At 48.2% G+C, this 23,111-nt stretch overlaps 2 protein-coding genes across 2 annotated transcripts in view; both read left to right on the top strand.

Annotated features, from left to right (window-relative positions):
* The window catches only part of LOC146177940 (uncharacterized), a 119,626-nt gene that overhangs the window by 35,039 nt on the left and 61,476 nt on the right, over positions 1–23,111 (top strand). The window lies entirely within an intron of this gene.
* On the top strand, positions 618–22,780 carry LOC146177942 (uncharacterized). Its single transcript, XM_084580781.1, has 3 exons — positions 618–673; positions 20,166–20,939; positions 21,064–22,780. The coding sequence occupies exons 1-3, from the start codon at positions 618–620 to the stop codon at positions 22,778–22,780; spliced, it is 2,547 nt and encodes an 848-aa protein (XP_084436907.1).

Below are 23,111 nucleotides of genomic sequence, written 5' to 3'. Positions count from 1 at the left end.
GCCGTGCGATGGCTCCGATCAACCGCAGGAAAGGGTCACTGCAACGCCGTCGCCCGTTGATCGAGTCCGTGAGGCCATCCGTCATCCGCCACCCGCTTCGTATCAGCCGGTTCTTCACTTTCTGCCATGCGCTCTCAATATTCTGCGTGTGCGCGCCGGTAACGGGGTTCACGAAAAACTGTGTATGGTTCACAGTTTTGTGAATCAAGTTCATGTTTACCCCGTTACCGTCCACCAATCCCGGCACACACTGGTAGGCCGCCCACTCGTCGCTGAGGATGGTGGTCCCCGGACGGACGTTTGCGGCGATGACGGCTCCAAGTGTCGCTGAGTCCCGCCGGTCGACCTTGAAGAGTCGCAGCTCCTTTGTGGCCACCCATATCATGCCAAAAATCCATGGGCCGCGATCGACGACGCCACCGTAATTGTTCTGCCTGTGGGGCGGAACGTTATCGCCTGCCAAAAGGCGGCCGCGGTTGTACTTTCTCTTGCCCCGCATGAGGCACTCATCGACCTGCACATCCTCACCGGGACCGCCAATCGGCGGCTGCAGCTGGAGCTCGGCTCAGCAGACTTTGCGAACGTAATTTCACCAGTCAGTGCACGTTTGCTTGGAAATGTCGTTGCCTTCCATAGCCCTGGTGCTGGTGATTGAAACGTCCTTTGCCATGCAGTAGGTGATATAAAGGGCATAGGATCGCGACAACTTGACATTTGGGCGGCCGAGGCTGTCCTTTCTGGCGAAAAAACTTGCTGAGGTGCCAGCGGTCGCCTGAAGAGCTGCTGGCCCGTGCAAGGCAGCGGTGCCGTGCAGCTGCGAAAGCTGCTTCCGGCATCTATTGCACCGAAATTGGGCCCGTCGTCCGTTCTTCGCCTTCCGATAGAAGGTGACTACTTGTCCGTCGCAGGTCGGGCGAGCGCTGTTGAACCCCAGCTGGCCACACACTCCCCAAAACTCCGCCGTCGCCGGACGACCGACAGGGGCCGTCGAAGCTTGGGGTCGCACCGCAGACGTCTGGGGTGCCAGTCGCAAACCTCTCACGAAGTCTTCCTGGACCCTTGCGTCATCCATGATTCGGCCCATTTCAAAGAACTTGGGGTCCTTACGGAGGGCAGCCATCATGAATATCGAGCAGTCGCAACAAATCCAGAGAGATGCAAGAGAACGACTGAAAGAAGGCCAGGAATTTTATACCATCGTGGCCAGGCTGTTGGCGCTCTCCTCGCCCTCACCTTCCAATCGGCGAGCCTCTCTCACCGCCACCCTCAATTTCCTGGCGCTCTCTCTCTCCCTCGCCCTCATCCCAACTTAAACTACTGGTCCTCACACACCCTCATCCTCAATTCTTATCTTCCCGCCTCACCCTCAACCTCATGTTCAGCAGCTTTAATCTTGTAGTTATTTTTCATTACTTTCGACCTATGACAATGTTCTTGAGTCGAAGTAGACCCATCTATTCTCCTCTGCATCCACTTTCGGCGGTGTCAAGCTGCGTAGATAATTTATGCTTAGCAATCAGAATTTCGAGAGAATAACACTGGACTTTAAGACACGGGCTGCGTTCATGCTGTGGCGAATCACTGGCAAGAGCCATCTGGTACAGCTGCTGATAATGAGATATGCACTGCGCCGGGAAACCAGGGGCTGTGAAAAGTGCCAAGCAAAATTGTGACAGTGCCCTAAGCCACCAATAAAAGGCGTACTTGTGAGAAGGAAGGAAGATAGCTACTGCCGTAGTTCACCGGGCAAACCTGCCCACCGATTCACTCTACGTATGTTTGAAGGAGATAGAGCGACGAAATATTCCACAGTCCACACCGCGTGAAGAAGGAAATGATACGAACAACTTCTATCCAGCCTCTTACGGAAGGCATGAGGCTTATACGGCATACTAAAAAACAGAACAATGCAATATAATTCAAGGAACAGAGAAACGCTATTCAACAGAAGCCTAATCGCTCGCTCCCTTCGATTTTAGGGAAAGGTGACACAGCATGCAAGTCTGGGGCCGTGTGCTACAGTTTCAGATATGTACCCCCGTGCATAAAAGTGGTATACTCCACGCCCTCCGAGATATCTGCCCGCCAAATTTTTCTGACAGAGAAGCAGATATTTCTGAGATATACGTGCCCTCCTTGCTATACTTTCCATCTTATCCAAGCAATTTTGTATGGCACATATTTTTATACTGAAAAAATGCAATCGTTTCGGTTCGCGTGGATTAACCACTTTTGTCCACGGCAATTTGGCAGACGCCGCGTAAAAAAGCGGTTGTTTGGGCATAGCGCCGCAAGTGCCACCAACGATCTGCTCCCGTCGCGTCCCTCCAGGAACAAACAGAAAACACAAAGTCAAACACGTTTTTCTGTTGCGCTTCTGATTATCACGGACGCCACCGCACCTAAGACCGTTTTTTGTTTATTTTCAATTACTGTTGCAGTTACACGACAACAGAACGGCACAGCGTCTAACTAGAGCATTACGACGGGAAAGGTGAACAGGCCAGCGTTCCGTGCATAAGGCTTCGTTATGCTTCCTAAAGAGCGTGCTTAATCCAGGTTCAGTTATGAAAAAAACAAAAAGCTGCGCATTGTACGGGACCAGAAAAGCAACACACATGCGCCATGCATCCACCTATGTTCGCATCTCCCATTCAGGGCAGTATATCCGCAATTCAAACAGCGGAGGCCTGCGCTATCAAGGCAAAAGCCGTAGAAAAATGAAACTCACCTCGAACCTGCATGACGTCGTGCACACATTTTGCTTGTACCGCGCCTTTGTCGAAAATATCCTGGGGCACACACAGCCACAATAGAAACGTATTCGCGCACATTGTGCACGGACATTCTTGAACATAAACGTCAACAATTTTAGTTGTCCGACCGAAAGCTACACAGCAGCACGAAGTCACAAACTGAATAGCTTGCCCACCCATTCCTGCAGATCGCTGTTCTTTTTTTTTTTTTTTGACGGGGAGGGGGGGGGGGTGTAAGTTAAAGGAATACCCCTCGTTTAGACAGAGAGCGCAGGAAATGAACGAATGGCGGTGGACTGAGAGCAATGCTGTCATGCGCATGCTTGTCTCCACCAGGTGCCTCAGGGAGATCTGATAAGACAGCCACAGCTGTCACTTGAGTCCGGCCGTGGACTGGGGTTACTAGGCGTGTGTGGTCTGCCCGCCGCGCGGAAGAGTTTTTTTTTTTTTTTCGAACAGCTTTTCTAATGACAGCTGCCCTCGCTGTGGGGGGAGTCTAGCCTGTCGTCTGCAACAGGGAGCACAGCTCAGCGCACACTTGTGTTTTATCTGTCGCCTCTCATGTGGTGTGGCTCTGTCCTAGTACGGAGTTGGTCTTCAAACGAAGCGCCGCCAGCCAAAGCTCTCAGGCGTGCGGTTGAGGCGCGCCTCGGCTACCAACGTTCAGGCTACAACTTTCTGGATCCCTGTACCCCGCCCGATGGAACATTTAGCGGCCTAGTACGAGTAGTGGCTTTCATTGCTTCGTTTTCAGTTTGTTAGCAACACACACATGGTGTATGCGTGTGTGTTTGGCTCAAGGCAGAAAAAGGGACAGGACGCAATCTGAAAGCACGCACCTCGCTCACACGAGAAGCGACACGGGGAATCCGTAGAAGAGAGGAGGCCTCTTTTATTCCACAGAAATGACTGAGCACAATCTAAAAGCAGTCATGTCAATTTTAATCTGACATACAGATTCAAGAGGACACACGCCATGACTATACGCGGGATTGGGTTGTGTTGCGCATTCGAAAGTACGTATCACGCAAACCCTCGAGTCTTCTTCCCCGAAATCATCTTCTTGATGGGACCTAGCAGACGTTTTAACAGTATGCGAGACACGTGATCTCTGGTGCGACTCTCGCCTTGGCGGCATGCACAAAAGTACTTAATCTCAGCTGGTCATCTTGACCTCAACGATACTTCAAAAATTCTCTTAAAGTCGGAAGCTATCATATTGCAGCCCATTTTAACTAAACCCAACGAATGAGTACAAGCGAGCTGGAGGGCTAAACTTCGATGTCATCCTCCCATCTCAATCGGTAAAAAACACCACAGCGGGTCGGGCCCGGGCCGTGCAGACCTCTATCACCGAGTGTGAAGTGATGTTTCGTATCTTTCCACGAATCTAAACACTGCTTTGTCTTAGTTAAAAATTCCAGTTCAACAGCTCCGCTATTTCTGCAGAATTGAACCAGCATCACATTACTTGCTTTCGATAGGGAGACCTTGGGGTCCACCTCTACAGTGAAGCAAAGTAATGGAAGTGTGAGAACACTGGCGTGTGTGAGAAAACTTTCTATCAAGATAGTTCAACTCATTAGGTTATCAGATAAGGCGACCGAGGTTTCAATTGCTAACGCAAGAGGCGAATTCCATCTTAAGGCGCTGACGCGAACTTTTCCAGATCGTTGTTTCGCGCCTCGGTTCTCTGAAACAGAATTACGGTAGTGGGGACAATGGACGGCCAGTTGTCCACCCACCGCCAGTGAAGTGTGACGTTTCTGCAACACTCAATATGTCCTATGCAGCTTTTGACACAGGACAGCGGCATCCAGTACACTCCTATTTGATGAACCTGTTTGATGTTGCATTCCTGCTTGTGTTTTACCTGCACCATATTGCAGTTTCTTTCTGGTCCAGTAAAGACTACCAAGACGTGGGTGGAAATTTGATGACCTTGCTCCTCTATAGCATCACTGGCAAGCGTCTCTAAAACAGAGGTGACCACCTTACAGGGAAATCGCACTGATCAGTGTTTGCAGCTTGTACGCCCACGCTATGTGTCATTTTGTGTAGGCTTGATTGGTCAAGAATGGCATGCAGGTAGTTTTTAGCAATAAAGTCAGACGCTTGGAAAGTGCTGACTGGTTATTTAAAATACCTTTTTTAGCGAGGCTGATAGTTTCAGTACGCTTGGAATTTGCGGTCAGCAATAAATATGGACACCATGCAGGAACGCAGGAGGCATGCACTCGCGGTTAGGGAGCCTATAGGTGTTACGCCGCGGTGCCCGGCCAGACTTATGGCCGCTATTTTGGTCCCCAGCTTTCGTGTGGCGCACTTTGTATACAGACAAAACCTGATTTAACGTAAATCCTGATTTAACAAAGATATCCCGATTCCCCTCATACGCTCGAAACCTACCTCCGGACACCCACCGGTAAAAATCGATACAAGCGTCCCCCGGCCTGGCGCTCGGCTTTTCTTGGGGTGTGCGTTTTGGAGAAGCTCCGTAAACCCCTTTGCGTCCTCCTTCCCGGTGAGCCCAAGCCCAGTTTCGAACCTCGCAGCCTGTAAAGGTGGTTCATGTTCGTCTTGCAAAGGTACTCTTTTTGAGCCTCAGCTGCAGGGCTGCCTTTTAGCCATGCTTTTTTACATGCTTTGAGTAACTTGAAATAACGAAAATAATTTCGCTATCCGTCCCGATTTAACGATCCTTTTGCTGAGAAATGTAGGCGAAAAAGTCTATTTTTGGTCCATTTTGTACAAAACACTCAAGGATGTATTGACTGCGAGCCACCATTAACATCGTGCACCAACTACGGCCCGCTTTTGAGCTGCGCGGTACGAAACGCGAGTTATATTGATGTTAATTCGCGAGATTTTACCAGCGGTAGAAAGCCACTCCGTTGACCCGGTGTAGGCAGCAGTACCGCATGCCAACACCGAGACAAATTATAGTAGCCGTTAATCTGCTCAGACGGTTTCACGAAACACATGAGAAAAACACACAAAAAATCTCCGCAGATGTTGTTTACAAACCGCAAGCAGGCAAAGATCACCGACGTCTTTGCTGCGAAAGAAATTTAGTCCCCTGGGACCCATCTTGCCGAGGTAAACTTTTCGTTGCTTCTTTTAAAAAGCGCTATCGGTGTCGGTGGTTGTGCGGACCGCGATTTCATTGTAGCAACATAGCATAGTGAACAAGTTGGTATTGCATTGAAAGATGACGTAACAGTACAGCTTCCCATGGTCCTTGGTTTATGTTGGCTGTTACGTCCTTTCAAAACACGATTTCATTTTCAGCGCATTTACGCTTTGTAAATATGATGTCGCGGTACTTCCCGATCCCGCGTCACCATATAATAATCAACTTTATAGGATAAAACGACTGAGAAAAGCCCTCCGCGATTTAACGAAGTTCCCGATTTAACGAAATATTTCTCGGCTCCCCACAACTTCGTTAATCGCGTTTTAACTGTATCGAAAACTCGGGTGTAGTGAAATGAGAATTTGGCCGTATTACCCGATTAGGTGCGTTACGTGTCTTTCATTTCGGAAGGGGGGGGGGGGGGGAGGGGTCACAGTTAATGTGTAGCATTACTTGGGTGATGAGTGCCGTGCACAGAATGTACAGGACGCGTACGCTGTAGCTGTGCAGCTGCCTTTTATTCTGCGAGTACAGCGCCAGTATTGTTATATCAATGGAAAGCTTATGCCAAGCATAATTGCACTAAAAGCATTGCAGCAGCTAACCACTCGAAAGTTAATTAGTTTACTGTGATTAAGAATTGAACTTTATGATACAACGTCGTCACATATCGTCGAACAGTTTACGTCAGGTATAATTGCACTTGATTGCTTGCAGACCTTAATTAATGGTCGTTAATGAATTAACTGTGATTAAAAACTGAGCTTTATGTTATAACATAAAGTCGTACATAAATGGATGGCTTATACCGCGTACGACTGCTAGGTTCTACTTAGCGGTTTTAGTTAATAACCATTAATAAGTTAACTGTGATTAAGAATTGAACTTTAAGCTACAATTTTTCATTTTCATTTCATTTTATTACCCTAAAGGCCCAAGTGGGCATTACATATGAAGGGAGAAGTCATAAAAAACATTGTTAAAACGTTACATAGTGTCATCACATGTTAACAAGAAAAAATGAGAAAAAAGTGATATACACAACTAACAAACAACTACAAACAATATTACATACGTAGATTAACGGCAACACGAGCCACGGCCGGTCTCGAGGGAGAGCGCGCGCTCTTTCTTACGGCCTTCTCAATCGCCGCGGGAACAATGGGAACTTTTCTCCTTGAGTCACGCTCTCCGCCGCCGCAAGGGGCGCGAACTGTTCGCTCCGCATCTCCTTCAGCGACGGCGGGTGGCTTTTGCATGCTTTCGCACTGTCGCTCGTTTGTTTCGTGGTAAGTGCAGCCCCGAAATGAAAGGGCTCAGCAGGTAGATGCTGCAGCGGCATGTCGTCAACGTACTACACACGTGAACCGAGTATATAAGAAACACTGTTGCTCAGCAAGCGTTCGACAAGCATATGACATTCATTGCGGCATGGCAGCTATTGTTGTCCATTTTAATCCGAAATTTCCTCAAGCCTGCACAAGAATAGCAAAAAAAAAAAAAAGAACAATGAGCAGGGATCACATCGAAGCTTCTTCAAGGCTATTATTACAGCAACTCGTCTGCAACAGCAAAACCGTCTTTCAGCGTCAGATTCGAAACCATCCATATATAGAACCGAATATGAAAATAATTTCATAAAAAATGTAATGTAAGTTGCATAATGCTTGCATGATATAAAGTATTATATCATCATTTATTAACCCTTTAAAGGTCCCGTTCGGGACATTACATAAGGGGGGGAGGGGGTGGTACAGGGTTGTTCAGCAGTCATACATGATCATAAATATAAAAGTAATAAAGAAGTATAGAAAATATATATATTTCGCCAACAGTGTTGTTTTTTCAGCGTGTGTCCCCTACTTCAAGCTTATGACCTACCGGACCCATTCGAGCTTCAACGCCCTCCCTATATATATATATATATATATATATATATATATATATATATATATATATATATATATATATATATATATATATATATATATATATATATAGAAAATAACAAGATAAGATAAAAACACAAAATAGAAACAGCAGGTAAAACAAGGTGAAAAAAGACAAGAGTAACAAATTCAGATAAGTCATGGCAGAGTGGCAAAAATATAAAACAAATTCAAATAACAGCTATGGAAGTAAAACCGGCTGGTCAGTTTGCAGGGCTTGGTAGCTGACATAAGGGGTCAGGAAGATTATTTTTCATTGAGATAGTCGATTAGGAGCTGTCTGAATCTAGAAGGATTAGCCTCATTGACAATGTATTCGGGGAGGTTATTGCAGCTTTCTATCGCACTGGGAAGGAAGGATTTATTGAAGGAATTGGTGGAGCCGTGCAAACGCTGTATGCTTAAAGAGTTAAATAAACGGAGAGATGATCGTACCGGAGCTCGTAGAAGGTTTTCTCGAAGTGCTGGAAAGTTAAAATACAGTTTGTGAAAAAGACAAAGAATAAAAATTTTCCTGCGGAAAGCTAATGTTTGAGACCGAGAGATGATTTCAAGACTGTTATGCTGAACTGCGATTTGTACTGTGAGGTGATGAAGCGTGCTGCCCGATTCTGAATGGCTTCGAGAGAATCTATCAAGTAGGTCTGGTGAGGATTCCGTATTGTTGAGTCGTTTTCTAGTTTAGTCCGAATGTACGTTTCATATGCTAGTTGTCTGGTGGCTGCGGTGGACATGGAAAGTGATCTCCTGATGAATCCGAGTGATTTGGAAGCACTAGCACATAGTTTAGTGATGTGGTCAGCCCAAGTTAGGTTGGTTGTTATTTCGATGCCGAGGTACCTGTATGAATTTGTTTGAGAAAGCGCTATGGAGCTCAGGGAGTAGGAGAAATGAAGAATGGAACGTTTACGTGAGATGTGGATGAATTTACATTTCGAGACATTGAGCTGCATTAGCCAGTCGGAACACCACTTCTGAATTCGGGTTAGGTCATCCTGTAATATTTCCGGATCTCTGCTATTGATGATGCGGCTATAAATGACGCAGTCGTCCGCAAAGAGACGGACAGATGATAAAATACCAGATGACAAATCGTTAATGAAAATTAGGAAGAGTAACGGAGCAAGAACCGATCCTTGAGGGACCCCGGAGATTACTCTAGTAGTTTCGGATGCGTGATTGGCGATGACGGTGAATTGCAAACGGTTGGTTAAGAAACAGTGGATCCAGGATAAGACAAGAGGGTTAAGTGACAGACCTGAGAGTTTGGAGAAGAGGCGCTGGTGAGGAACGCGATCGAATGCCTTGGCGAAGTCTAAGTAAATGATATCGGTTTGGAAAGAAGCGTCTAGATTTAAGTGAAGATCAGTTGTGAGTTCGAATAGTTGAGTTTCGCAAGAAAAACCTGTTCTGAAACCATGCTGATTGGGAAAGAAAAAACAATTGTAGTCAAGGTGAGATGAGATATGCGAGCATATTATATGTTCGAAAAGTTTACAAGAGATACATGTCAGTGAAATTCGTCGATAATTTGAGGGGTCGGAGCGATCTACAGCTTTGAAGACTGGTGTAACCTTGCTTAATTGCCAGTCGTCTGGAATCTGACTAGAACTGTCAAAGTAAAGACTGTAAGGTTGAGTTTTCAATGTTATTATCATTTGTATATTAGCAAATGTGTTGTATGTAAACATTATTTTATTTTGCAAATAAATGCTGTTTTAATGAAATTTTACATGATATTATTCTTATTATGAAAACAATAAACAAATGGTTTGATATTCATGACACCGGCCACTTGTGCTGGAAGCAGTAAACAGAAGCTAATAAATGATGCAGCTACTGATACTCGATTGCAGTGGCTGACAAACGAATTCACTTGCTGTTTCGAAAGCATCCAAGAAACTTCTAAAGCGTTAAAGAAGGAAAACTTCACTGAAGAAACATCTCAAGAAATGCTGTTCATCAGGAGTCTACTGTACAAGTGGTAGAATACCTCATCGGGAAAGGTGTCGGCTCCGTCCACATCAGAAAAGTCAAATAGTGGCCCCATTGAGGCTCTCTTAGGGAAAGTAAGGCTGATGTGCGGAGAGAACGACCTGCTAAATGCGAGGGCCGTAACAGCGGCACTTGACCACATTGTCAAGACGGACGTTCATCTTGGAGCCAAATCAAGGCAGTTTTCGTCGATGCCGAAGAAATCATTTCTGCTCGGCCACAATCAGTAACCGAGGAAATGAAGGAATCGTGGTGGCATCTCGTGTCATTCCATTACTGTCACATATTCCGGTTTAGCTTACGTCGATGGATACATTGATAAGTTAATCAGTTACCTCGGGTGTGACGTTGCGCTATCTTTCTTGAAACTAGCGAAAGAAGCAGCCCCATGTACACTCTTCTACGCGGACAAGAATTCTAGTGGACTGCACTATCCGAAACCAGAGTTTATTGCCCTATTGCACAAGGTTTTCTTTAAAAAAAAAAAAAAAAAAAAAACCTTGTGCATCTACCGCACACAAATGCTCTCGAAGTTCTTCAAATCCTGATTCAAGCAGCGCAATTGAGAATTCGTCATTGCTGAGTTGCCTTGAAGGAATTAACAACAGCCTATAAGGTCCGCTTCTTTGATATCTGAAAAATTTATCAGAATCCTTCTTGTCATTTATGCCAACAAAGTGACAAACAGGAATTACAGGCCAGCTGCCTATATGAACAAACCGGCCAGGAAGATTGAGACTGAATTTTCTAGCCGCCGGTCACGTTTAGATGAATTGATGAATATGTAGTACAATGCATAACTTTGAAGGACAATGTTTTTTATTGTTTGCCGCTCTTTTCAATTAGGCATAACTGTTCATGCCCATTTCCTTGATTAAAAGTTGTTTAGCTATGTATTAAACCGACTACGTCTGCGTCCGGGACTGCATATACATATTCTGTCTTTCAACCGACTGATTTTTTTTTAACGCAGCTAGAACAGCGCACTCCACTAAACAACTGCAATTTTAAATATATGCGTAAATTTTGTTCCTTACTATGATTCTGAGACGCGCCATGAATTTTCGCCGGTGCCTCTTTTGGTCTAAACGAAAACGGAAGCTGTTGACAGAATCTCCACCCAACAGTTTGCTATGCACTGACGTCAGGTCGCGCCACACCTGCTTACAGCTTTCGAAAGAACACTGCATAGCCTGATAAATTTATTTCTGTGCAAAAGTTAGGGGCAAAAAATGTTGAAGTGCACCAGCTTCATTCGACCGCGCTCGGCCGCACTGACGAAGGCGCGCGCGCGCGTGGGCGGCGTTTACTATATTTTATTCCTCGTGCACGATAAATCTTAGACGCTGATTACGGCGTCTTTGTATAAACCATAAAGGGTGAAATGTCAGGATCTGCCGGTTGCAACTGAGGCGGGCGGAGCGAAGAGCGAGCGCGCGTTTCCCTTGCGCGTGAACGGCGGTAGCAGAGGCGCAGCAATGGGGTGGTGGCGACCCCACCGAGGCGCGGCGGGAGGTGGAAACAGACCCCATTGGTACCATTGGTGAGGCCGTAAGAGAAGAGAAGCGCGCTCCCCCTCGAGACCGGCCGTGCAAGAGCACAAATCAGAGAAAAAAAAATAATAAACGAGCGTAAAATCTTAAAACAGGTGAATTTCTCAGTTTATTGAGCATTTTCGACTAAGCAGGGAACATCGTTTCCAACGCTTCTCTAAATTTTTCATGGTTCGTGAGGCAAACAATATTTTTATATAGGTCGTTCCATTCACTAATTGAAAGATGAAGGAATAAAAACTAACAATTTGGTCGCTCAAAAGAAGGTTCCACTTTGTGATCATGGTCGCGGCGAGGAAAGATTTGAGTGGCCGGTTTTATTTTCTCGATGCTGTAATTTGAAGGGTTATATAGTAAAGCTTGTGGAAAAATATTAGGCGATTAATTTTTTGCCTAATCTATAAAATTTCAAGTCATATATCATTGGATAGCTTATATAGAGTACGCCTGGAATACAATAATTGTCACAGTTCAGGCGTTCAGTCGTGTCCGACTCTTCGTGACCCTATGGACCATGTCACGCCACGCTTTCCGGTCTCTCACTATCTTCTTAACATCACATAGCTTCATCTGCAATGCCTCGAGAATGCCATCTAACCATCGCGTTCGCTGCCTACCCCTTCTCCGGCGACCCTCAACCTTTCCCAACATCAAATCTTTCTCCAGCGACTCCTCTCTTCTCATCAGATGACCAAAGTAGCTGAGCTTTAACTTTAGAATTTGACCCTCCAATGAGCAGTCAGGGTTTATGGTCGACAATATCGACTGATTTGATCTTCTGGCAGTCCAAGGAACTCTTAAGAGTCTTCGCCAGCACCACAATTCAAACGCGTCAATTCTTCGGCGGTCAGCCTTTTTCACAGTCCAGCTCTCGCATCCATACATCACAACTGGAAAGACCATAGCACGGGTTATACGGATCTTGGTTGGTAGACTAATGTCTCTGCTGTTTACTAGGCGGTCAAGGCTAACCATTGCTCTCTTTCCCAGAAGCAGGCGTCTCCTAATTTCATGGCTGCAGTCTCCTTCCGAGGTAATCTTGGCGCCCAAGAATAGAAAATCTGTCACAGCTTCCACTTCTTGTCCATTGATGCTCCAGGACTTGATAGGGCAAGACGCCATGATCTTCGTCTTTTTAATGTTCAGTTTAAGCCCAAACTTCTCACTCTCTTCTTGTACACGCATCAGAAGTCTCTTGAGTTCCACTTCACTTTCTGCCATTAAAGTGGTATCATCCGCATATCTAAGGTTGTTGATACGTTTTCCAGCAATCTTCACTCCAGCTGAAGACTCGTCCAGACCGGCCTTCCTCATGATGCACTCTGCATATAGGTTAAATAGGCAGGGCGACAGTATGCAGCCTTGCCTCACCCCTTTCTCAATCGGAAACCAATCAGTAAGACCATGCCCAGTTCTGACTGTGGCCTCTTGCCCTTCATAAAGGTTCCTGAGGAGACAGATGAGGTGAATTGGAACTCCCATCTCTTGGAGAGCTTGCCACAATCTGCTGTGATCTACGCAGTCAAACGCTTTCGCATAATCAATAAAGCAGAAGTAGATGGGTTTCTGGAACTCTCTTGCTTTTTCCATGATCCAGCGAAGGTTGGCAATTTGGTCTCTAGTTCCTCTGCTCTTGCGAAACCCAGCTTGCACGTCCGGAAGCTCCCGATCCACATACTGCTGCAGCCTACCTTGCAGGATTTTTAACATCACCTTGCTAGCATGCGAAATAAGCGCGATCGTGCGGTAGTTGGAACAATCTTTGGCACTGCCTTTCTTTGGAATGGGGATGTAAACTGACCTCCTCCAATCCTGTGGCCACTGCAGGGTTGTCCAAATCTTTTGACATAATGTATGCAGTGTGTTAACAGCGTCGTGGTTGAGGTTTTGAAGCAACTCAGCTGGAATACCATCAATTCCGCTAGCTTTGTTCTTAGCAAGGCTGGCTAAGGCCCATTCAACTTCACTCTTCAGGATGCCCGGCTCGAGATAAGAAATCACAACCGTCCTATGTTGGGTTTGCACATCCGGGTCCTTCTTGTACAGTTCTTCTGTGTATTCCTGCCACCTCTTCTTTATCTCTGAGGCTTCAGTGAGGTCCTTGCCTCGTTTGTCCTTTATCACGCCCAGCTTAGCACAGAAGCTTCCTTTGATATCTTTGATTGTCTTATACAGAGCTCTTGTGTTCCTTAATTGGCTGTTGTCCTGGACTGCTTGACACTGTATGTTCAGGAAGGCATTCTTATCTCTCCTTGCTATTTTCTGAAAATCCGCATTGAGCACCTTGTATCTTTCTCTTTCCCCCATACCTTTTGCCATCCTCCTTTCCTCAGCTATTTGCAAAGCCTCTTCAGATAACCAGTTTGCTTTTTTGCATTTCTTTTGCTTTGGAACTACCTTAGTAGCAACTTCTTGTATTATATCACGAACATCAGTCCACATCTCTTCGGGCTCTTTGTCTTCTAGATCTAATTCTTGAAATCGATTCCTCACTTCCACAGCATATTCTAATGGAATCTGATCCAGATCATACCTGAAAGGCCTTCTAGTTTTCTGCGCTTTCCTCAATCGAAGCTTAATTTTGGCAACAAGAAGCTGATGATCGGTGCCACAATCGGCCCCAGGCCTTGTTTTTACTGCTTGTATAGCGCTTCTCCATCTCTGCCGGCAAATAATATAATCGATCTGATTCCTGTACAGACCGTCCGGTGAAATCCATGTGTACAGGCGCCTCTTGTGCTGTTGAAAATGAGTATTCGCTATGGTCAGGTTGTTTTCTTGACAGAACTCTACTAGCCTCTGCCCAGCTTCATTTGGCTCACCAAGACCGAACTTGCCTGTAATTCCGGATATTTCTTCACTCCCGACCTTAGCATTCCAGTCTCCTATGAGAAAAACGACGTCTGATGATGGGGTGCGGTCTAAAAGGCATTGTAGGTCCGCATAAAATCTCTCAACGTCAGCTTCTTCAGCAGCAGTGGTCGGTGCATAGACTTGGATAACTGTTATGTTGAAAGGGTGACCTTGGATCCGAAGTGAAATCATTCGGTCGTTTTTGGGGTTGTACCCTAGCACTGCTTTGCCCATTCTTCTGTTTACTATGAGAGCGACCCCATTCCTTCTCTTGGATTCGTGCCCACAATAAAAGACATAATGGTCGCCGGAGTTAAATTCTCCCATTCCGGTCCACTTGAGCTCGCTGATACCCAAGATATCAATGTTCAATCTGTCCATTTCTCGCTTGACGATATCCAGTTTACCTTGCGTCATAGATCTTACATTCCATGTTGCTATGTGATATATCTCCTTGCAACATCGGACTTTCCGGTCGCTTCCCGACACATCCACAACTGAGCGTCCTTTTGGCTTTAGCCCAGCCGCTTCATTCGTCCTGGAGCTACTAGGAATCGCCCTTTGTTCATCCCCAGTAACATGTGGGACGCCTTCCAACCTGGGGGGCTCATCTTCCGGCGCCATATCGATAATGGTATTGTGACTGGCCATAGGGTTTTCTTGGCAGGAAATACTGGAGTGGGTTGCCATTACCTTCTCCAGTGAATCACATTTTGTCAGAACTCTCTGCCGTGACCTGTCTATCTTGGGTGGCCCTACACAGCAGAGCTCACGACTTCATCGAGTTTCGCAAGCCCCTCCGCCACGACAAGGCAGTGATCCATGAAGGGGACAATAATTGTCAGCCTTTGTTAAAAGTTAATAATTAGTTAAGTGCGATAACAGTTGAACTTCAGGCTGCAACGTCAAGTCTAATATTTCGTATATCACGGGAAAGCTTATATGTTTGGTTTAATTTCACTACAGCAATTGCCGGTCTTAGTTATTAACCTGTGATTAATTAATGACGATTAACAAATTACCTTTATAAGGTACAACAAGCCATATATCAATTACCGCAGCCGAACAGGACAGCTGTCATTGTTGAAGAATGGCCGCGTCCCCTCTCGCCGGCGGCATTTCGCTTCCCCATACCTCACTTTCCCAAGAATGTCGCTTGTGTCATCGGGTGTTAGGGCCATCCACGCTCGGTTTGTTAACGCTTCCCTTCTTAGGGCATGGCCGCTTATTTCGTGGGAAATCCTGAAGACACGCGTTCCCAGCCTCATTCGGGTTCTTATGTGTGCTAACCAATCGGACCGGCGTTGAACGCGCATTATTTCCCTCCGTCACGAACGCCCGACTGACCCTTGCAATCCCGAGGGGGTTCCTCCTCGCAAGACCTTTACAATGGTGTGTCCGCCGCCTGGTTGCGATGCATCTGGTAGCAATTAGCTTGTCGACCGTCGCTCAGCTTTGGCTTCTCAGGAGTATGCAGCGTCCGCCGTGCTTCCAACCGGGCACGTAACAAGCAGCCTCGTCGGCGAGCCAAAAGAGGAACCCCTACGCCTGCGGCCATTCGGGTGTTCGGGAAAAACGACCACCATACAATGGACCACTGTCTGGGCTTTTTTTGCCCTTTTTTGGCTCTACTTCCGATTGCGTGACTTCACATCCTTGACGTCCCCCTAACTGACTCACTAAATTAACGTCTTTGGTACTTTCAAATTGCACACCAATCCGTTACTACGCCCTTTTTTGGCTCTAATTCCGGTTGCGTGACGTCACATCCTTTAAGTCACCCTGTTTGACTGGATAATTAACTATTTTAGTCTTTGGCACTTTCAAATTGCGCGTCAATCCCTTCCTATGCCCTCTTTTGGCTCGGCTTCAGGTTGCGTGACGTCACATATTTCACGTCACCTTAACTGATTTAATTAATTACTTAATTACTTGATGCATCTTGACGTCACCCTAATTCACTGATTTAAATAACTATTTTAGTATTTGATACATTCAAATGAGGCGCCCAGCCACTGGCTAATGAGACCATTTTCGCCTTTACTTTTAGACACTTTTGCAACTAATCAATTACCTAATTAACTTATTGAACCAATTATTTTTTCAGACACAACGTTACGTCACCCTCTATTGATTGACACCACTCATTAACCTCTATCACTTCACAATTACTCACAACTGTGGCCGACACAGTTTTGCGGACACGTTCTGCGGACGCGGTCTGCGGACAGAAATCTGTGAGCATAGCGAAGTAATGCTTGCCCATTATAAACATTATTTCATCCCGAACAGTGTTATTTCTCATCACTGTTAAAATACGACTCATTTCACATCTGTTGAGGGAAGCTTTCGGTACTTACAAATCCTTGTCGCCTTCGACGCCTGCGTTTATTGCTCTCCCAAACACTAGCAGGCAGGCCAAATTGAATACACATTCATAGGCTGTTAAAACACTGCCATGCGCCATTGCAACGTAATCTTGCACTGAAACCGTGTAGCGACACCCATCAGTACAGAAGCCTGCGCAGAAGCAATGCTAGGCATCACAGCTTACACCATGGAGTACCGTTAAGCAGGCACTCGAGGTCTTAGCCGCCAATGTGTGAAAACGCTGCGTAATATGGGTTCGATAGATTCCTAAACAATCATTTACTGCGTCCTCACGTGAACGCTCGCAGAAAGAATGTGGAAGAAAGGATATTTTTCTGTTTTCGCTGAACCCAGTAGCCTCGGTCCAGAGCGCGTACTTCTCTCGCCCTCGAGCGCCCTCCACCTCCAGTAGCGAAAAAAAAAAAGAAAAGAACGAGAAGCTCGTCGTCAAGACGCCTGTTAAAAAGATTATGTGCTGTGGGGGTGGTGAGGGGCTAGGGTGCTGACCCCTGCTTCCCCACTCTTGCAATTTCTGACAAGAAGGGTGGGGTGGGGGACAATTGAGAGCAGGTGGAGCCCGTACACGGGGAAACACATGCGTGGCTCTGCACGGGATCTCGGCACTAGTGGGAGATGGCACATCGCATCCGATACGCGGAAACCGTGATCAGGGGAAGCGTGCTTGAAGCCAAACCCGAAAGCGCATTCGGCAAAGTAAAACGAGCTTATGGCCAAGTTAGTTACTTTGTTTCCACATAACTGCCGCGCGAAAATGACAAACACAAGGAAAAACACACGCAACACGGACAATCACTGCATTCACAACTGATTTCATTTCGCCAAAGCATGGAAATTATAAAGGTTTCGCCACGGATGCACGCACAGGAAAGAAGGAAGGGAGGACACGTGCCCCTGTTAACATAAAAAAATATTTTCACACCGTGTGACACATGTCATTGTGTGGCAGAGAAAAGATCATATATTTATTTATTTATTTATTTGGTCATACTGCAGACCCAATGAAGGGTCCTGGCAGGAGGGGCAACAATTCCGAAAGAAAACACAAAAGCATGAAGTGCAAAAACATGAAGATAAAATTTACACAAGGACAAGCAAGATGTAGAAAAACAGCAAATCAGTGCACGGCCTGTTCTAAGGAATCAAAATCCTGAGGTTATGATAATGGGAGGTTATTTCATTCGGTTATTGTGCGTGAGAAAAAAAGATAATTTGAAGGTGTTAGTTCTGGCAAATTAAGGTGTTGGTGATTCGGTGTGCGTATTTCTTGTTGCCCTAGACGATTCCGGTTTAAGATACAAATCAGGAGCCATAGATAATTATTTTTTAGTAGAAAGTGGAATTTTAGCCTTTGTATTCTGCGCCGAGATTCAAGGGACTTCATGTTATGTTTAAGCATTAGAGTAGATGGTGAGTCAATGCTGCGATATTTAGAAAATATAAACCGAACAGCCATGCGTTGAAGATTTCGAGAACATTATTGTTAGTGTTTGTGTGTGAATCCAAAACAGTGCACACGTACTCAAGTTTAGGTCTAATCATGGTGTTATATGCTAGCTGTTTGACGTCGGAAGGAGCTTGTGTTATGTCTAAGAAAACAAACGTTACGGAAGGAAGACGAGCATACAGTTTAAATATGTTTGTTTTAACTAAGATTATTCGTTAGTGTTACAGCGAGGTATCTATAATCTTCGACTTCTGAAAGGTTCCGGGGTGGAAGACTGTATGAAAAAGAATGGCGGTTCATTCTGTTCGTAATCCGCATAAATACTGTCTTGTCAGCATTTCATTTTATTCCTCATTTATTACACCATTCGGTAATACTATATAAGTTAGAATTAAATAAAATCTGGTCACCTGGAACAATAATTTTATTATACAGAACACAATCATTGGCAAACAATCTAATTTGAACAAGGCGAATAATGACGTCGATAATATCATTATATAGATAAGAAAGAGTAGTGGCCCAAGGACACTGCCCTGCGGGACACAGGAGGTTACTGGAAGTTGGCTGGAACAGTGATCATCGATACTGACATAGAAATCGGTCGGATAAATAAGCTGAAACCCAGTTAATAATAAATGAAGGGAGACCAATGGTTTCTAGTTTATGGATAAGTTTACTGCGCGGAACTAAATCAACGGCTTTCCTAAAATCTCGAAATATGACTTCTACTTGGCCGGAATGGTCAAGAACCTGAGTAAAATTGTGAACGACGGATGTGAGCTGGGCGACTGTGGAAAAGCCTTTCCGAAATCCATGCTTGAATGGCGATAATATGTTGTCGTCAAGGAAGGTTTTTATGCAATTAGCTAAAATATATTCAAGAAGTTTGCAGCATGATGAGGTCAATGATAATAAACAATGCGGCATCACCTTTCTTATGTATGGTTCTACACGGGCCACCCTCCAGTCGCAAGGCAGACTTGAAGACAAGAGAGAAGCTCGAAAAATGATGGTAAGAAAGTGAGAAATCATTTCAGCATAACGATTTAAGAATGAATTAGGTAAATTATCAGGGCCAGGACTTGCTTTTGTTTTAAGATTCAACAACATTGCAAACACACCAGGTTGAGACACAAGATCATGTATGGGCTGTGAACAAGAAACAGGAGTTACAAAATTACCTGCAGGTGTGAAAAAACACTGATGTTGTGGTTTCTACGAGGTCATAGGCCACCAACCACCGCGGGTTCGAGCGTCGCGCGAGCCGAAGCCCCGATCAGCCGTCACCACGCGCACACTGAAACACCGCAGCGCGCACTCAACCTCCACCGGGAGGAGAGCACTTCGCTGCAAGGACACAAACCTCCAAGTTCACGAAGGAGACGTTTATTGAAACGCCATCCTCCAGCGGCAGACACACACACACACGCACACACATACACATATATACAAAACGCACAAGTGACACGGAGTGCGCGCCGCAAGCACGCAAGGGCGTGCTGTGATCTCTCTCTCTTGCAGTGACCAAAGGGTTCATTTGAGAGGGAGTGGGCAACCACCGCAAGGTACGCCTGTCGCGGATCGTTGGATCACGATCGACAGGCTCGAGTTGCGCTCTCAGGTACGACCCGGAGCAGACGAACTCGAGTGCACACTGGTCTGCGCGGACAAAGGCCGGCAGACAAGAACAGTTGCGTACGCACCTTGCGATGTCTCGGAGGGGTCTCTCCCTGAGCTCCGCTCGGAGGGTCGCGCGAGCGCGCCCGTCGAAGCGGTGCCGTGTTCCCGCCAAAAGGCTCCAATGAGAACAGCCACTGGGACGCCAGGGCGGAGCTGTGGCCCGAACGACAGGGTGCCGTATGGGACCCCCGTCCCTGATACAAAGACCCTAAACCTCTGGGCCGACCGGGGGCGCGCACAGAAACGGTTCCTCCGCACGCGAACGGCGCCGCACAGAACAGTTTATAATAGAATCGATGCTGTCTGTCGGCGCCACGCGCGTCAACGGCGAAACCAAAGCTGGGCCGCCCTGTGCAGCACCCTAGAGGACCCACACAACCAGTCGCGCGCATGGCGTGTTTACAGAGCACTTCTCGAGCCCACTCTACCAAGGTGCCCCGTCCTCGCGGTGGCCATCCACCTCAGCATCGGAGCGGAGGAGCTGGTGGAGCGCTTGGCGGCGCAGTTTATCCCAACGGCGCCAGCGACACGCCCACCTCCCTCGGCGCTCGCACTGCCAGCGCTACATCGCACGCCGCAGGTGCGCGAGCGAGTACGCGTCCTGTGCGATGCGAATTTCAACCCCCAGGAGCTGGACAGGGCGCTGGCCTCAAAGAAGAAAAGCAGCGCGCCGGGCGAGGACGGAATCACATATAAAATGCTGAGAAACCTGGACTCCCCACAGCGAGCTGCCCTTCTCGCTGCCTACAACGAGGCGTGGGAGAGCGGCACCCTCCCGGAGAGCTGGCGCAGAGCCATGGTCATCCCGATCCTTAAAAAAGGCAAACCAAGGGGGCATCTGTCTTCCTACCGCCCGATCTCGCTCACATCAGCAGCGGGGAAGGCGATGGAGACCATGGCGCTGCGCCGGCTCGATTGGATAACCGCAGCAAGCGACACAATCGCCTCCCAGCAGAGCGGCTTCCGCCGAAATCGCGCCACGGCTGACTGCATTGCGGACGTCGTGGCAACGCTGGAACAGGCGAGAAATACAGGGCAGGCCGGGTTCCTGATCCTCCTTGACGTTAAAAGCGCATTCGACATGCTGCCGCACTGGGCAATCACGGATGCGCTCGCTGCCATGGGAGTACACGGCAGGCTATTCAAGTATATTGAGGCCTTCCTCTCCGACCGGGCAATGTGTGTGCGACGACAAGCACAGACAACCCAGTGCCCTGTGGAGTGCCGCAGGGAAGTGTCCTCAGTCCCTTCCTCTTCAACGCAGCTCTTGCGCAACTCCCAAATTCCATCCCCAAAATGCCAGGAAAGTGGTGCGCGTTGCCCTGTACGCGGACGATATTGCGGTGTTCGCGCGCTGCCCAACTCGGCACACACGCAGGACAAGAAGCGCACTCCAGGCCACGCTCGATGCGATAGCGGGTCACCTGCGGGCGCTTGGGCTGGTGCTCTCAGCTCACAAATGCGAAGCGCTCCTCGCGCACCCCAAAAACTTTGCGGCGCGCAGAAGCAACAAGCCGCTCACAATAGGCGGCAGCCCTCTTCCCTGGAAGATGACAGTCATCTATCTCGGCGTCAGAATCGACGCACACCTCAAGTGGCACCAGGAGGTCAAGCAGCAATGCCGGGCAGCTAAAGCAACAGCACGCATCGCAAGACGCTTCCTGGTAAGGGGAGAGGGCTGCTCACCAGCTCACTGCCTCAGACTTCACGAGGCGGTCTCGACAGCGAGGCAGTTGTACGCCCTCCCCCTGCTCGGCCTCTCCACCTCACAGTGGAATAGCATAGATACAGTGCATCGCTGTGCCATCAGAGAACTGTATGGGCTGCCGCGGAGCTCGAACAGTGCACGAACATATGCTGAGACCCGCTCGTGGCCTGTCTCGCTTCGCGCGCAGCTCACCGCCCTCAACCATGTTGAGCGGATGCAGCGAACTCGCAGCTGCACGGAACTGATCGGACACCTCCGAGCGCAGCCCCTCTCCCACATCGGGAAAACGGTGCAACTGTATGACGAGCTGCTCGGCCCGCCACCACCACCAGGGCCGCTCCCCCCACCGCCGCATTCCCCGCTCAGCATAACAACCGAGCTACCGAAAATCCGCTCCAAGCGCAAAACACCACGCTGCGCGCTGCAACAGGAGACTGCGGCGGTGCTCTACGAGGAACACGCAGGGCGTACACTGATATTTACAGATGGCTCCGTCCGCGAGAAGGAGAACAGTGCAACTGCTGCCTGCACGGCACCAGAGCTGGGAACATCGAGGCAGTGCAGGCTGCGGATGCCGGCCTCGTCCATGACTTCCGAGCTCATGGCCATCTCCCTCGCGGCGGACCTCATCCGCCAGCACAACCTAACAAAGGCTGTCATATGCAAGGACTCCAGGGCCTCCCTCGAGGCTTTGCGCAACCCCGAGGGAGGCACACGGCTGCTAAGGGTTGTGGCCGTCAAGCTCCATCGGCTCTGCGAAAACGGGTCTGACCTGGCCCTACAATGGGTCCCATCTCATGTCGGTGTCGACGGCAACGAGGCGGCCGACGCTCTAGCGGGGGACGCGCACCACCCGGACACACCGCTGACTCAGCTTGTGACGCCGCATGACAGCGCCCGCCTCATCATAAGGAGACGCACCCGCGCCCTCCACCCGGACGCTCGGATTGCGAACTCAACATTGTTCGCAACCATAAACACTCGGAAGTTCGCGCGGGGAGACTACATTCTTCTCCTGCGTCTCCGAATTGGATGCGGCTGGTCAGCTGATCGGCGAACGCGGTTCCCAGCTGGTGCCCCCGCGTTGTGTTCGTCGTGCGGTGACGAGGACACACTTGAACACATCCTGTGTACGTGCCCAGCCACCGCGCAGCGGCGTGCGCATATGCGGCGGAGCTACCGCGACCTGGGCCTGCCCAGCACTACGCTGGATGACATCCTTTTCCCGGCCGGACCAGCCAGCTCCAGAACTTCAGCCTTCAAAAACCTGCTGGCCTACGTGGGAGCCAGTAACCTCCGCCCCCGCCTTTAACGCGGGCGCGACCAGCCGCTACCAGCGGTCCGCGGACAGAGCGCAGGCATCCCCGATGTAAGCGCCTAGGTGGCCGCTGTGCGCGCGGCCGCACGGGCCTGGGCCGGTGTGTGAGTGTGTGCGGGACTTGGCCGAACGGGCGCGACCCAGGGATGGGTAGGGACGCCTGGTCACACAGTGGGCGCCAGAGTGGCCAGCTGTACCCCCCTTACAACTCTGGAATAAGTCGCCCCTGCTTCGCCAGCGCCCAGGACCCGCGCGTCTCCTTATCGGCTCTCGGCGGCGACCGCGCGCGCCGGAGACCAAGCATAGACTGGGCCGCTCCTCAAAG

This window comes from Amblyomma maculatum, chromosome 10, assembly GCF_055883805.1.
Source record: "Amblyomma maculatum isolate TAMU_Amacu chromosome 10, ASM5588380v1, whole genome shotgun sequence".
Taxonomy (NCBI): Eukaryota; Metazoa; Arthropoda; class Arachnida; order Ixodida; family Ixodidae; genus Amblyomma; species Amblyomma maculatum.
The sequence above is the reverse complement of the archived record's forward strand: the minus strand, read 5'-3'. Positions and strand labels throughout refer to the sequence as shown.

Bases quoted from the DNA above. Each gene is read 5' to 3' on its own strand.
- LOC146177942 (XM_084580781.1), top strand. From the start codon at position 618: ATGTCGTTGCCTTCCATAGCCCTGGTGCTGGTGATTGAAACGTCCTTT. The intron at 674-20,165 runs GTAGGTGATATA...GCGTGTTTACAG, and splicing joins GAAACGTCCTTTGCCATGCA to AGCACTTCTCGAGCCCACTC. The intron at 20,940-21,063 runs GTGTGTGCGACG...CCAAAATGCCAG, and splicing joins TTCCTCTCCGACCGGGCAAT to GAAAGTGGTGCGCGTTGCCC.